This window comes from Micropterus dolomieu, linkage group LG21 (genome assembly GCF_021292245.1).
Source record: "Micropterus dolomieu isolate WLL.071019.BEF.003 ecotype Adirondacks linkage group LG21, ASM2129224v1, whole genome shotgun sequence".
Classification (NCBI taxonomy): Eukaryota; Metazoa; Chordata; class Actinopteri; order Centrarchiformes; family Centrarchidae; genus Micropterus; species Micropterus dolomieu.
The window spans coordinates 23,467,887-23,482,630 of NC_060170.1; the positions used below are offsets into that span (position 1 = coordinate 23,467,887).

The 14,744-nt window shown below is 39.8% G+C and overlaps 2 protein-coding genes across 4 annotated transcripts; one reads left to right on the plus strand and one right to left on the minus strand.

The window, feature by feature from the left end:
- The first annotated feature begins 33 nt into the window (after window positions 1-33).
- svopa (SV2 related protein a) lies at window positions 34-9,488 on the plus strand. The gene is made up of 17 exons (XM_046034180.1): window positions 34-94; window positions 929-1,091; window positions 2,246-2,403; window positions 2,816-2,901; window positions 3,004-3,102; window positions 3,578-3,649; window positions 3,873-3,997; window positions 4,086-4,149; window positions 4,285-4,410; window positions 4,500-4,628; window positions 4,751-4,824; window positions 4,985-5,061; window positions 5,504-5,608; window positions 6,975-7,086; window positions 7,169-7,250; window positions 7,374-7,463; window positions 7,553-9,488. Exons 2-17 carry the CDS (start codon window positions 1,057-1,059, stop codon window positions 7,763-7,765), a joined length of 1,647 nt encoding a protein of 548 aa, XP_045890136.1. The 5' UTR covers window positions 34-94; window positions 929-1,056; the 3' UTR covers window positions 7,766-9,488.
- On the minus strand, window positions 8,544-14,184 carry LOC123959868 (D-amino-acid oxidase-like). 3 transcript variants are annotated; one of them, XM_046034181.1, is made up of 11 exons: window positions 14,054-14,184; window positions 12,513-12,708; window positions 12,313-12,427; window positions 11,931-12,007; window positions 11,394-11,459; window positions 10,680-10,734; window positions 10,385-10,489; window positions 10,227-10,309; window positions 9,874-9,991; window positions 9,571-9,669; window positions 8,544-9,494 (listed from the first exon to the last, which is right to left on the minus strand). In XM_046034181.1, the coding sequence occupies exons 2-11, from the start codon at window positions 12,704-12,706 to the stop codon at window positions 9,369-9,371; spliced, it is 1,038 nt and encodes a 345-aa protein (XP_045890137.1). In that variant the 5' UTR covers window positions 12,707-12,708; window positions 14,054-14,184; the 3' UTR covers window positions 8,544-9,368. The 3 variants fall into 3 exon arrangements, with proteins under 3 accessions (XP_045890137.1, XP_045890138.1, XP_045890139.1); XM_046034182.1 differs by having other exon boundaries at window positions 14,016-14,058; XM_046034183.1 differs by lacking the exon at window positions 14,054-14,184 and adding an exon at window positions 13,681-13,964.
- Between the last annotated feature and the right edge of the window lie 560 nt (window positions 14,185-14,744).

Here is a 14,744-nt window from a genome sequence, read left to right on the forward strand (position 1 = left end):
TGTGTTCACATTTTACCGTCCGTCCAGCAAAGTGTTTGTTGCGCACATTTCTGAAATCTGAAGAGTAATTTACAGCTACAACCTTCTCAAGCGAGTATGTGACGACCTTTGAACCAAATGTTAATGTCAATTGTTCTTTTTTGAGAACAATTGACATTAACATTTGCTACATTTCTTTTGGTTTTGCTCTCACTCAAGGAAACTTTGGCAAGACACAACATTTGTTCATACGTGTTGTGATTTCTGTCAAAAACAATCCCCCATACCAGTTTTTACTTTCATTGTTTAAATAAATTTCATGGACGATTTTCTTTCGATTTTTTTCTCTTAAGTTGATTTTTTTTTATTTTTGTGTTTATTGACATTTACAAATAGGCTAAAGTAAATAAATAAATAAAAGGTTATTAATGGTAATGTTAATGTTAGCAGACACAGACACACAACATGGAGACAAATTAATTTAAAGAAATAATTAACACAATACCCACCACGTGCTGGTTTACAGCTGCTCCGGTCCCGTCAGAATTAAACCTTATACATCATGTTTGGTCCGTTATTTGTATTTTATTTAATCTTGTTTCATTGATATTATTTTATTTTATTTCTGTTTATTTTCTTTAGGCTTTGTGTTTTTAAATGTTGTAGTAATGCATTTCTTCTTGAATTACCTCTGTGTTTGAAAGACACTACACAACTTACCATGCACTTAGCAAATTAAGGGAAAAAATGGCACTATACATTTAATTAATAATTTCAAATCTTGTTATGGAAAACATCAAACCAACAGGACTGCGGTGGAGGTGTTCACCTCTGTACTGATAAGTCCTGTGTAGGACCACAGTAATCAGCAGTCATGTAGCGTCAGATCCTCCTGAGCTCGTCCTATCCTCTCTCCCTCTCTGTGTGTCTCGTGCTGTGACTCGCGCAGGGCGGCCTCTCATTGGCTGTCGGCGGACACCCGGAGCAGGTCGCTCTCCTCGGTGCTGAAATCGCTGCACGTCGTGATAATGTAAACGGCGATGAGGCCAAACAGAGCGTCAGCCAGTAAACACCAAAATGGACGATGATCTATTCCAACTGAGGCAGCTGCCGTGAGTAAACTACAATCTGCACATCAACGCCTTTTGGTTTCAATGAGTCTATTTTCAGCCGTGACGGCTTGTTTGGCCGACGCTTCGCCCTCTGACAGCTTTGCATTGTGTTTGTTTGATTAGCTCGCTGGACCACAAATAACCTGACATTCCTTTAAAGCAGCAGTCATTTAATAACAACATGTATTCAGTCATGTTACCTTGAAATGTACCTAGGTTATGGGAGGAAAAAATAATAAAGTTAGCATAATCTGTGGTGCAGTTTGTTTACAGTCGTAGCATTTTCTGTTTGGGTCTTATTAATTCATAGGAAGCAGGTTTGCTGTGTGCTGTGATTTCTAAGCTGATGAGTTTTCCTTTTAACTTGTTATTGTGTTCGTTGTCATGACTCAGTGCCTGATGTGATTTATTTCAGCCCTGTTGTACAGTGAGATGAAGGCTGGACTATTCAAGTCTAGCCAGCTCGTCATGAGGAACATTAATTATTGTCTTTGCCAAGACACATAGTAAAATAATGATATGAGTTTTCAAAATTAAATATTTGTTAATCAAACAGTAAAAAATAGGATTTGGGATAAGGACTTACAAATCAATTCCAGTTAGAAAAACAAAAGAAATAAAAGACATGGCTATGTTTTTTTAAGGGGTTGTTACAGTATATATTACAGAATATATTCATTTCTATGTATTTCTTTCGAAAGAACTTGAAAATGAAAATTACATTGGCTGGACATCTCACAAACTCATCTGCAGCACTGACATTGCTTGAAGGCTATGTGATGTAATTACAGTGATTAAGGCATCGCTAGCACTCTCTCTTATAGCCTTTCATCCTTAGTGAACCGTCTATTATCTACATGTGGGAGAAATTATACCTTCCAGCTGTAGAAAACATGCATGTTTCTGGGTATTTAAGCTTGCCAAGCAGCACAATGCAGTGTGCAGAGCTGTCAGTTGGCTTTACATGGTTTGCTTATAGGACAATAATACCATCTATTTTCAAAATCACAGTCAGAAAAAGGGCATATCAGATATCATCTAGGGAACCCCCGGCACTAGTCTTCTGAAACTCCCCGACAGGACATATTGTGGATTTGTTAATCCTCCTGGGCTTTTGAAAAAATGAATCGCATTTTGTTTTTCTTTTTTTGTAGTGTCATCCGCTTCCGTCGCACTGGTGAGAGCACACGGTCAGAGGATGATGGCGAGAATAGAGAACAGGTTATCAAGATTGCAGAGCAGACTGATTCCGAGTCTGTGGCACTTGCAGATGGACCTCCAGTTCCTCGGGAGTTTGCCAATCCAACTGATGGTACAGTACGGCAGGGCTCTTTTTTACACACAAAACATCTTTAACTTCCCGGCCCCTACACTTTCATAATATCCTAACATCCTTTTTCTCTAAAGTCACATGGTTTCAGTCAAGTGATATGGTTTTATCTGTTTCCAAGGTCAAGAAAACGTTCAATCTTAAAAGTATCTTTTATAAGAGAATAGTTTCTCCAAAGAATGACAGAGGCATATCTTCTGTTTCAAGCTTTTGGTTTAATCTTTATTACCGTCATCAGAAGCACCTAACCTGTAAGAAATCAATACATATCAACACCCGGTGCTCTCCACCTCAGGTATACAACTTCAGTACCTTGTAGAAGCTCTCAGACCACTGTTCAGAGAATGTTTGAATCTCCTCATTTAAATATTTTCACGTTCCTCATTCCCGACAGACACATTCATGGTAGAAGATGCCGTAGAGGCCATAGGCTTCGGGACATTTCAGTGGAAACTCTCCATCCTCACTGGTCTGTCCTGGGTGAGAACTGCTCTTTACTGAAAATACACAATTCCAGGTGCTGTGTTTGTTTTCCAGTAAACTCTAAAATGTTTTGCGTATCTGGGTTTTCTGTTCACACAGATGGCTGATGCCATGGAGATGATGATCCTCAGCATCTTAGCCCCACAGCTGCACTGTGAATGGAGACTGCCTAGCCTTGAGGTGGCACTGCTTACATCGGTAATGGCCCTGTAATGTCTGTAAAGTGCCCTTGCTTGCAGTGTTATTAGACTTTCCTGATAGTTATTGATTAAGCGATTAGGGATTGTTTTGAAATAAGTGCTTGTAATGAGCAGTGACGACCAAGTGGAAAACACTGAGACCCTAATGCTTTATAATGTCATTAAATATGTGTTGCAATACTTTGATTTGAATCGAATATTTACTTTTCTGAGTATAATATAAACAATATGCAAACAGGGGAGTTACTGTAGATTTTACTAATGGCGTTGCATAAAGAGGCCTTGAACAGTACATATTTTTAATGGCATCACTTGATTGAGATGTAGGTAATGCAACATTCATTAGCAGATAATCAAATGAGAGTCTCACATTCAGTGACTTTTAGTGGCTCACACCAAAACAAAAGCAACAGTACCGTCTACAGCAGGACAGGATGTCAGCTTATCTGGGTTTTTTTTATTCATTGATGCAGGCAGTGTTTATCGGGATGATGATCAGCTCCTCTCTTTGGGGAAACATAGCTGACAGATACGGCAGAAAGACAGTAAGTTCTAATTAAAGCCTCTGATTGACATGGAGATGATTTAGATTTCTGTTTCCTGTAAGTTTATCTTGAGTTTAAAGGAGTTAAAATTTTATCTTTTTTTGTTTCTGAATGAAAGAAAGTGATCAATATCAGACTCTGTACTAGGCTCTGCTGAAGAGCCCTATCACATTGCCGTAATTTATTGAGCAGCTTGTTGTGTTTTGATTGTACACACACACAGGGTCTCAAGATGAGCGTGCTGTGGACTATGTTCTATGGCCTGATGAGTGCATTTGCACCTGTTTATGGGTGGATCCTCGTCCTCCGTGCACTGGTGGGCTTTGGCATTGGAGGAGCCCCACAGTCGTGAGTAACAAGTGTTAATCTCTCTTAAAACAACGCTTTAATTATTGATTTGAGGTATGTGTAACAGTGAATTGTTCCTCCTCATAAGGGTGACACTCTATGCTGAATTCCTGCCTATGAGGGCCAGAGCCACGTGCATCTTGCTGATTGAGGTATGTGCTACCCGGAACTACTCATCTCACTCATCTATCATCCACCTTGCCAAAGTGTTAATGACATCCACAAACAACACAACGTGCAACCATAATTGCACAGGATTTGTACAAAATTTTGATTTTGCCTTGCAGATATTTTGGGCCCTGGGCACGGTGTTCGAAGTCCTCTTAGCGATCCTGGTCATGCCCACTCTGGGATGGCGCTGGCTGCTTGGCCTCTCTACCATTCCTCTCTTCATCTTTGCCATCCTATGTTTTGTGAGTATGATGTTATCAGTCTTGTGCTATATGTAAGCATAACAAATGACATCAATTGACATGCCTGTTTTTCTGGGGGACGGGAGCAGTGGCTACCTGAGAGTGCTCGATACGACGTGCTGACCGGGAACCAGGAAAAAGCTCTGGCCACACTGAAGCGCATTGCTACAGAGAATGGAGCACCAATGCCACTGGGGAAACTTATCGCTGCTAGACAGGTAAAAGCCTGTTTCTACAGAACACAAATTCACACAGAGCACATTATTCATGTACGCTACCTATTATGTTGTTATTTGTATATTCAGGTTTGTTTTTTTTTTATGTCTGTTCTTTTAATTAGGAGGATCGTGGAAAGTTTCAAGACTTATTTTCCTCACACTTTCGCTGGACCACAGTTCTGCTCTGGTTTATTTGGTAAATGGAATGAACGATAATGCCACCCAGTCATATCCTTCGTTACTCCCTGATTTTCTTTTCTTTCTTACTCTCCAAAACATTATGCTCTTCAAGCGCACAGACATATTTCATTTGTTTTTCCCACTACGTGTTTCATCCTGCGTCTCTGTCTCCTCAGGTTTGCAAATGCCTTCTCTTACTACGGACTGGTACTGCTCACTACAGAGCTGTTTCAGGAGGGAGGTGCATGTGGAAGTGAGTTGCTGCTCCAGTGCCAACAGATCACCTCACATACTCAAGGAAACACACAGTTTAATTTGGTACACTAATTAAAGAGACCACCCAGGAGAGGAGTGTAGTATACATTTCCGAAGCAAAAACAGGGTATTGTGTTAGCAGTTTATATATTTTGAATGTATAGACATGTAATAAAGCATGCTTCTCACAGTCAGTGACAGAATCAACCATTTTCAAGACAGACGTTTTACACGGTGATAGCAGGAAAAGCACAGATGTAAGTGATAACGTTAACAGCTATTATAGTTAATGTTATTAGGTACACCTGTGTGTTTCCTTTTCTGCCAAGTCAAAATGCCTGCCATGAAAAAGGTCTAATGTTCATACAGATTGTTTTTGCAAAGGCAACACAGAGCGGTGCTAACTGTCATGTTTTCTATTGTTTGATATTGCCCTCTAGTGTCCAAAGGTAATAAGAGGGAGCTCCGGTGCAACTTGGAGTGTAAATATCTGAACTCCGACGACTACAAAGACCTGTTGTGGACCACCTTATCTGAATTCCCAGGTACACGCGTGTGTGTGTGTGTGTGTGTGTGTGTGTGTGTGTGTGTATGTGTGTGTGTGTGTGTGTGTGAAAAAGGTAACTTTGGTTTGAAGGTCTGAAATGATGTTGTGATTGGTGCATGGTTTTACTGCTGTTTATGTCTTTTTTTAGTGTGCTAATACAAAAATGTATATTGTATTTTCTTTTCTTGTGGCACTCTGGTGATACTTTCTTTATACAAGTAAATTACTGGGTAATTATCTAGTTAATGCTAATTAATGGTACCTATTGCTATGTTATTTCTTAGTACTTAGGTCATCATAATAATGCTAAATACTATAGGTAGGTAGGTACATTTATTGTCACAATATAACAGGTTATATAATGAAATTGAGCTTCGTAACTCCCTTCTGCTACAATATTAATACAGAAGCAATTATAAAAATGGTAAACAGAACTAAACAATATTCAATGTTAAATGGAGCAGTGCTTAGGATTAATTAGAGTTTAAGAGTCTGATAGCTTGGGGGGAAAAGCTGCTCTGCAGTCTGGTAGTGCGGCAGCAGAAACTTCTATATCTCTTCCCAGAAGACAGCAGGGTGAACAGGCTGTGGCTGGGTGGGTACTGTCCTTTAGCATCCTTTGGGCTCTGCGTAGGCTGCTCTTTAAAAGCTGACAAGAACCTGGTGTGTAAATGTGGCCTTCTTAAGCTTCCTCAAGAAATACAGGCCTTTCTGAGCTTTCTTCACCAGCGTGGTGAAGATGACCATGTCAGATTCCCAGGAACCTGAAACTGTTCACCTGCTCCACCTCAGCACCACTGATGTAGACAGGAGTGTGTGTCTTTATCTCCTTCTTCCTAAAATTAACGATCAGCTCCTTAGTTTTACTGACGTTAAGCAGCGGGTTGTTCACTGTACACCACTCTGCGAGATTATGAATTTCCTCCCGATATGAAGTCATCATCGTTGTTTGAAATCTGGCCGATTATGATGGAGTCGTCCCCAAACTCCACAACAGAGTTCTCTCCATGTCGAGGGATGCAAGAGGGGGCTGAGCACACAGGCTCCGGTGTTGAGCACTTGAGTGGAGGAGGTACTATGTAATTATTACACCTGTGATAACTCAGTAAGACAGAAATATCAGTTAAGTAGATTAGAAGTAAATCATCATAAAAAATAACATTAATAGAGCTTTCTCACAAGGTGTTAATAATTACATTAATGATGGCTGCATTCCATTAGATGTGCCAGGGCCATCGTTAACGTTACTAGTTTCAGTTCAGCTTTTCTTGCAATGGCAAGTCAAGGTGTCTGACTTGAGAAAGATTAATTAATCTGAGTAATTATTGCACTGTAAGATAATGGATTTTTGCATTGTTACGTAGGCCTGCTGGTGACACTGTGGGCCATTGATCGACTGGGAAGGAGAAAGACCATGGCACTGTGTTTCTTCATCTTCTCTATGTGCATAATTCCCCTCTATGGTTGTGTTGGCAGGTAAGATGGAAACTAATGAGAATGTTAAACATCAAACTGTGGATCCATTATTTATCCAGCATTACTGGTTTCTCTGTTGCAGAACATCCATGACAGTGTTGATATTCATTGCAAGAGCTTTCATCGCGGGAGGATTCCAGGCTGCCTATGTGTACACTCCAGAGGTAAGATTTTAAGGTATTTGCTTGCTTGCAAACAGTGATTGTTACAGCTCAGATCAAATTAATGGCTGAGTAAAGTTAGCCAACATCAGGGAAGCCTTCTCAGTATTTTCTGATACTCTGCAGGTGTACCCAACAGCGACCAGGGCTTTAGGCCTGGGAACCAGCAGTGGGATGGCCAGAGTTGGTGCCCTTATTACACCTTTTGTCGCACAGGTAACCCCCTTCTATCAGTTTTCTCCTTTAAATACATAATACAAGAAAGTGGTGGTCATTTGTGTTTGTCCCTGCGCTTCATCCTACAGGTGATGTTGGAGTCATCTGTGTACCTGGCTCTCTCAGTGTACTGCTGCTGCTGCCTCCTAGCTGCCGTCGCCTCCTGTGCACTGCCAATTGAGACAACAGGCCGGGGCCTGCAGGAAGCCAGCCACCGCGAGTGGGGCCAGGAGATGGTGGGTCGTGCCTCCTCCCAAAGCTCAGAGAGAATCCCTCAGTCCAGCTCCAGCTCCCAGGGCTGAGGGCACGCATCGGCTGAAGTACAACCAAGAGAGGTGTCCACGGTGAGGAAAAGAAGCAAGGAGAGGCAAAAAAAAAAGCTAGACCAGCTCTCTGTGTCCATCTCCATTCCCATCCTACGACTTGTCCGTTTAGGAAAGTGGCTTCAGAGAGCCAGGCAGCACAATATTACATATTATTATTATATAGTCTTCGGCCACCATTGCAGTCACAATTTTGTCACCGACTTAACTGCACACGGGGGGACTGCAAAAGACCATATGACCTACACGAGTGCAAGATTGAGAAAATAAATGGTGAATGAGATGTGAAACTTGTGAGAATTCAAATACTTTGAGCACAGTATTTGAATCCTGTTTTTCTAAAGCAGAGCAGCATAAAGAGGGTACAACTGTTAGGTATTCTTAAAGAGCCTTAAAACTATTTTGTTTGTGTATGAGAGCCCAACTCTTACACTATAAAAAAGACATAGATGTGTAGGTAAGAAAGAGCATTTATTTGTGCACACAAATTGCCTGTTAAATTACACTAATTTGCAAACTCAGCTTTATACAAAGCGCTGGAGTGAAGAACAATTCCACACTGTCAAATCAACAGACATTAGATTAAATAAGTTATGTGATTACTTCATCTAAATGCACATCGAGTCACTGACTTTCTCATATAGAGTAAGCATCTTTTAAAGTCCTGTGTTAAATATGTTCTTTTATCTCATGCCAGTACTGTTTTCCATTTTCTACTATATTATTACTCTAGTAATAATGAAAATAACACCCCATGTCTTGATCATTATGTGATTATTTTATTTTCAACAAGCTAACAAATTGTCCGAAGCATTCATCAGAGCATAATAACAAACAGTTGACAACATTTCATCATTATAGCATAACTGGAACGAGTCCACAGATCCTGGACTGAATTTGTGGACAACATTATGTAAGTCAACGTGTTGAAGTATTTTCATCACCCAAAGCTGATTCAATCTAGTTAGTAAAAATCCCATAATAAAAAATTAACATGAGTATATGGTGTTACAATGTATAAACCATGGTGCATCTCTTGCACACATAGACCTACACATGCAAACACATCTATTTGACAGGAAGTCACATTCTGTCTTTCTGTAAATAATGTATCAATACCTGGTTTAGTTGTTGTCTTTGCTTTTGATTGTAACAAAGGTGATGTGTAGACAGACTTTGCCCAGTCGGATTCTACGAGTAACCCCCTGAGTAAAGTTTTGTTCAAAAAAATGGGAGATTAACTAGTACAGGTCCAACAAGCTGACTCTTACTTGCCAGTGTTTGAGATATAGTGCTGCATTAAGTGTCTGTGTGCACAGATTCTTGTCAGTGCACTGGATGTAAATGTGTATGATATTATAGTAAATAATCTTTCAAAAAGAGCTGTGGATTCGTGTTGTTATATATTACTAAACACTGTGATACGTGATTTTATCAGTTATAGTCTACATTTACTGAGAAATATATGTATACTTTATATATTTTATTTACTTTTTACAATCACCCAAACCTCCAATGGATTTAAGAATTATTTTGTTACATGTGAATTGGCCCTCTCTGAATATTGTAATAGGACTCAGATTCACAAACGAGCTTTTGGACCTTTGCCTTTTTGCTCCACAATCTGACCGAAGAGCCTTGCCGCCTCCTGGGCACAGCCTCTGTGAATGGTGAGTCCAAAACCTCCATGGCCATAGTTGTGTATCACCTGAATGAGAGCCAGGATATTTTAGAAGTTGAATGACCAAAATGAACATTTAAAAGTTCTCCTTAGCTGTTGTTACCTCTATTGTAGCTGCACCAGACTGTATGGCCTCCCTCTCCAGTCGGACTTTGCTGCGGACAGGCCTGAGGCCGGCCCAGTCCTCTACTATCCTGGCATGCTGAGGTTAGAGAACAACAACACACAATCTTTCTCAAGCTTTAAATTTTGCCACCAAATTGTTCCTTGTCACTGGACTGAGTTACAAAATAAGTATTCTAAATATATCAAATGCTAAATGAGTCATTGTAAATAATTCACTACAGTTGAGAGAGAAAGTATTTTTATGGCCTCTTAGACAAACAACGTTTAGATATCATCCCACCTTGAGACTTGGCTCGAGTTGGCAAGCGCCGTCCCAGATCTTCTCATGGTCGGTGGAGTTGTTCTGTTCACTCCAGTTTCCTACCTGGAAAATCCCACCGACTGTCACGAGGCGACTCCTGCAGACACAGATGTTCTGTTTGCTCATATAAACAACTTCGGCTTTCAGGCTACAAAAACACTGTCACCCCGTGTTACAAGTGTTCTGACAGAAAGCAACCCCATGGCACCTATTGCTGAAATGAATGTAATGTTACACAAGCTAAATTTCATATTTAACATGTGAACTTAAACTGCACAGCAACATGCATTATGTGTATGAGTACAATGAAAGTACCACAGTGCTAGAACTACCCTGGAATGATGTACGGTGAATTGTAGACTCCTGTTGTAAAATTGTGGGTAAGAATCCAATGCTTCAGCCATGGAGCATCCACCTGAGAGACAAAGAAATAACAAACTGCTATTTCTACGGTGCCTTTATAGCTGGTGATATAAATGGCCATACTCACCTTCACTATCTGACCCCTGCCTGGTTTAAGCTCAGGGTCTGGCTGGAGCTCTCCTGATCTTATCCCAGTGCAGTTTATTACCACGTCTGCCCCAGTTTCTGCCAGCTGAATACGGGAAGCATGATAAGAGATAACAAATGTGACACATGGGAACATGTTGTGAGTCACTCTAGAGGTAAGTAGGAAAATGCCACATCTGGATGTTACTCTGTTTAAAAAGCATTCCTAAGATTGAAAATAAAACATAATAATAAATAATAGTATGCAACTATAATATTGAAAAGCCTTCACTAACCTCCTTGAAGGACTCGATTTTCCTGTGATAAAATTTTACACCCCTTTTTTGCAACCTAACAAAGACATAAAACCAGATACCAGATTTTATGAGAAACAGAAATCCACTCCTGACAAATCTACATTTTGACTTCTGTTAAACTAAAACTACTCAAGATTGCTAAGATTGCTTATCCTAAACAACATTTGGTATGCTGTGTCTGAAATTATACAACCTATAGGAAATTGTATGTTGGGGACAATGTAGTGTGTCAGATGGAAAACATTTCAGACACTAATCAGGTCATTCCCATCTGGCAGCTGTCTAACTGTGCCTTTTTCCCCGGCCTGCAAAATGCATGCAGTTAGCTCTCAGTTAACGACCACAGACTGCAAACTACTTTTAGGCTGTCAGATAATTTTAGTCCACTATATAGATTACATACAGTATATCAGACAACACTACAAAATGGTAAACACAGTATATAGTAAATGGTAAACTATTTTATACAGACAAGCTAAACTGAGAACATGCGTTGAGCATGTAGGATAAAATACAACTTTATTGATCCCAAAAACTTTATTGAACATTTATATAACAGCAATCAGGTGCTTCCTTTCATCTTTTTATTGGGTAATAAATGATGTTGCAATCAGGTGCTGCACCAAGACGAATTACAGTCAGGACTCCTGCTACAACATGGGAAGTCAGGTGACAGGTAAGTTAATTACTCACCAATCCATCAGCCAAGGTAAATATGCTTTACCTTCCACCATGATAGCAGTGTTGAACCACCCATAACTGGACATATTAAAAGAGATAGATGTGTTAGAGCGTGAGAGCTGGTCACACAGAAGTACCCATCCAATTATTTATATTTGTATTTTTTATTGGTAACCATGCAATATTTTGTATAGTAAGAGAAAAACATGAATGATGCGTTCACACATGAAACATGGAGAAAGCATGGGAGATGAAGGAAAAGCCGAGTTGGAGAAGCCCTTAGCCAGGATAAAAAAAATCTGTGTAAGCAGTGTCTTTCTTTCGAAGCTTTTATCTCCTCAAACTTTGTAGCTGTATATATCATTTTACGATTTATATTTGTTTTGGTTTTGTATATGTTTTATTGGAAGATGTCTTGCTATAATCTTGATGTTTGATATAAATCAGTGTCAAATGTTTGGCAGGGGAATAGATAACTACCTGACGAACTAACTAACTATTTGCTGCTCTGCTTTATGTTCTTTCAGTATTATGCTTTGAGGAACTTACTTGTATCCAGGGAACATCTGCAGTTCTCTCTCTGTGAGCTTTCTGAAGCCCAGGACACTATCTTTAAATGAGGGATCCTGCAATCAAAAACAAGTCTGAGTTTAAACCCAATCCTTGGTGAGCCCTTTCTGTCATTGTTGTCCAACCACTGCAGGCACCCATATTTGTTTGGCTGAGCAAAGCTCTACTTTCAATCATGATGAATACTACTAGACTGTGTTAATGGTAGATATTGCACTGGTGTGTGTGTGATACATTTATGAATATGTTATTTCAGGTTACAGTTGAACTATATCTATATTTTTATTGCATAATTGCTTAGCTCTGGGTTGTAAAAGGCTTTCTCCTTTGAGGTCACTGGGCAGAACAAAGCACTACTCACAGGGGCTGGTTCAGTGCAGAGGTTGTAGCCAGACTGAAGGAATATACCCATTTTTATGGACTCCGGTGAACTGAGGTAGCTCAGCAAGTAGTCAAATGTCTCTTTATTCCATTTTCTAAATGTGAGAACAAACACCGCATTACAATGGTGGCCACTTTTCTGCAGATAAAGTGGAGAGTCAAAAGAGAGAATGCACTCACGTCTCCTGGATGTTGCCCTTATCGTAGAGATATGGTTGCCAGAGGCCAGCCGCTCCATCACTAGTGGTCAGTGGAGTGAAACGGTCTGCATACACCTCAATGGTCAGTGGACTGACAATGGAGTGATATTGCTCATAGATGCTCTGAGCTGTTGACAAGCCAATGACTCCAGCTCCAATCACTGCCACCCGCATTTCTGGATTATCATGATAGACAAAACACATTTACATCTGAGACTCACTCACCCATAAAGGCATCCCAACTACATGACAACCTGGATCTCTATTATATTATATTCTAATACACTAGATATTTTTATATTTTTGTCAATCTATCCCATATTTATATATTTTTACATTTATTTATGTCAACTGTATGTTTGTCTTTGTCCACGTGTAGCACCTCATCTCCAAAACAAATTCCTCCTAGGTGTAAAAAAACTACTTGGCAATAAAAGCTTTTCTGATTCTGATTCTGTTTCTAGATTTGATGTGACTGGAGAAAAAAAGGAAAATGATTCCATCATTATTAATAAACTTTATAAATAATAATAATAATAATAAAATTTATTATTTAAAATTGTGTATAGTCTTCTTAGTACTATTATTATTATTGATTGAGTAGGAAAAAAGAATAACAAAAACACAAAAAGTCGTAATCAATCGCTGTACCAGAAAAAAATAAAAACAACCCAAAGGACAAACCAGCAATAAGCTACAAAATGGATTAGGCTACATGGATAGCTGAATCACGCACTTCATGTGAGTACAACTTTTGCAACCTAGACATCTTTTTATTTTTCAACATGGTTAAATGCTAAAACAAATTGAACAGATAGAAAGAGCTTGAAATATCCTTTAAAATGATACCAAGACCATGTTTATAGGTTCAATAATCGCACTGGTCAAACACTGGTCATTTGACAGCCAAAAGTAGTCACTTTATTTTGTCCTCTGTTTTCCACTGAAGTCAAAGCAAAAGGTGTGACCCTGCGGCACGGCTAAAGCACAATCTGCTGGCTGCTTCTTACGTTGTCAGCCAATGGAAGCAGATTTTGCGGGCAATAAAACTCCCAAGGTCGTCGTTCAAATTCATTGAAAATTCGTTCACTTGTAGTTTAGCAACTAAACTAAATGTCTATTACAGTTTAAAGAGTGTTTTTACTCACTTTCAGCAAAAAACGAGACAATTTTGTGACCGACAAACTTTGACTTGCTCAAAATGCCAGTATTTCAACGGGAAAGACGGGGACTTGAAACGAGGAGGTATCAATTATTTTCATAACACTGCAAGTTGTCAGGGAAAATCCCGAGTTACCAGCCGCGATAGTGGAGATAGTCACATAGTTACATACAGTAACAGAGCAGTCATCGTGTCAGATAAAGAGGCATTAAAGCGAAACAGCATTTCAGAGCAAATCGCAGTCGAGGAAAACATAAGACATCTGTAAAAGATGCTAATAGATCAGAACGGCTGCAAATATTATGCAGATAATCCACTCACAACTGGATCTGTACGACTTCCAAAAAGTTTTGCTTTACCTTCCCGACTTGTGTTCGCCCCCCACTGCAGGAGTTTGTTGGAATCACAACCTCCCACTGGTTCAGCTGTCACGTGGGCGAGGGGCGGAGAGACAGCTGCTACTCGGCACTTATGAGTTTCAAAGGTCAACTATCAACCGCCAAGATGTTACTACGCCTATTTCTCAAAAAAACAAAAAATACAAATGCTTTTAGCGTGATGCCTAGCTCTGTCACCATGTAGGAACAAATACCGGACATTTCCACACCCATGTTTTTCAATGTATATTATATTATAACATGGTCAAACAAGGTAAAACAGTAAGTCACAATAAGAATTATTATTGTTGTAGTCCCTATAATAATCTCCAGTTATACCCCTCCACCTCCTCTTTTTGTCATAGCTCATTCTCCCACACAGGAGAAACCACAACCACACAGCTGCCAGTGATGTCATTAATGAATCCTTGATCCGATTTAAATGTTCCAGTGCTGTCTAATGTCCATTCTGGCTCATCTCATAAGGCCCTTTTCATGCCAGCCTCTCCAGCAGGATATGTCACACAGCTGCTTTAAGGTGGCACAACAGAGATGTTACTAACACTAGTGGTGCCTGAGATAATGGCCAGTTAACTTCCATATGCCTACTGTTGCAAGCACTGGTGCAGCTAACATTCATAAGACTCCCTGTTATGATAGGACTATCACTGCC

What these genes read in the sequence shown, in the direction of transcription:
- svopa (XM_046034180.1), top strand. Translation starts at nt 1,057, where the DNA reads ATGGACGATGATCTATTCCAACTGAGGCAGCTGCC. An exon ending in TCTTTGCCATCCTATGTTTT is followed by an intron (nt 4,411 to 4,499) that starts GTGAGTATGATG and finishes GGACGGGAGCAG; the next exon opens with TGGCTACCTGAGAGTGCTCG. An exon ending in CCTATGTGTACACTCCAGAG is followed by an intron (nt 7,251 to 7,373) that starts GTAAGATTTTAA and finishes GATACTCTGCAG; the next exon opens with GTGTACCCAACAGCGACCAG.
- LOC123959868 (XM_046034181.1), bottom strand. Translation starts at nt 12,706, where the DNA reads ATGCGGGTGGCAGTGATTGGAGCTGGAGTCATTGGCTTGTCAACAGCT. An exon ending in TCTGCACTGAACCAGCCCCT is followed by an intron (nt 12,008 to 12,312) that starts GTGAGTAGTGCT and finishes TTTTGATTGCAG; the next exon opens with GATCCCTCATTTAAAGATAG. An exon ending in TTACCTTGGCTGATGGATTG is followed by an intron (nt 10,735 to 11,393) that starts GTGAGTAATTAA and finishes TGTCTTTGTTAG; the next exon opens with GTTGCAAAAAAGGGGTGTAA.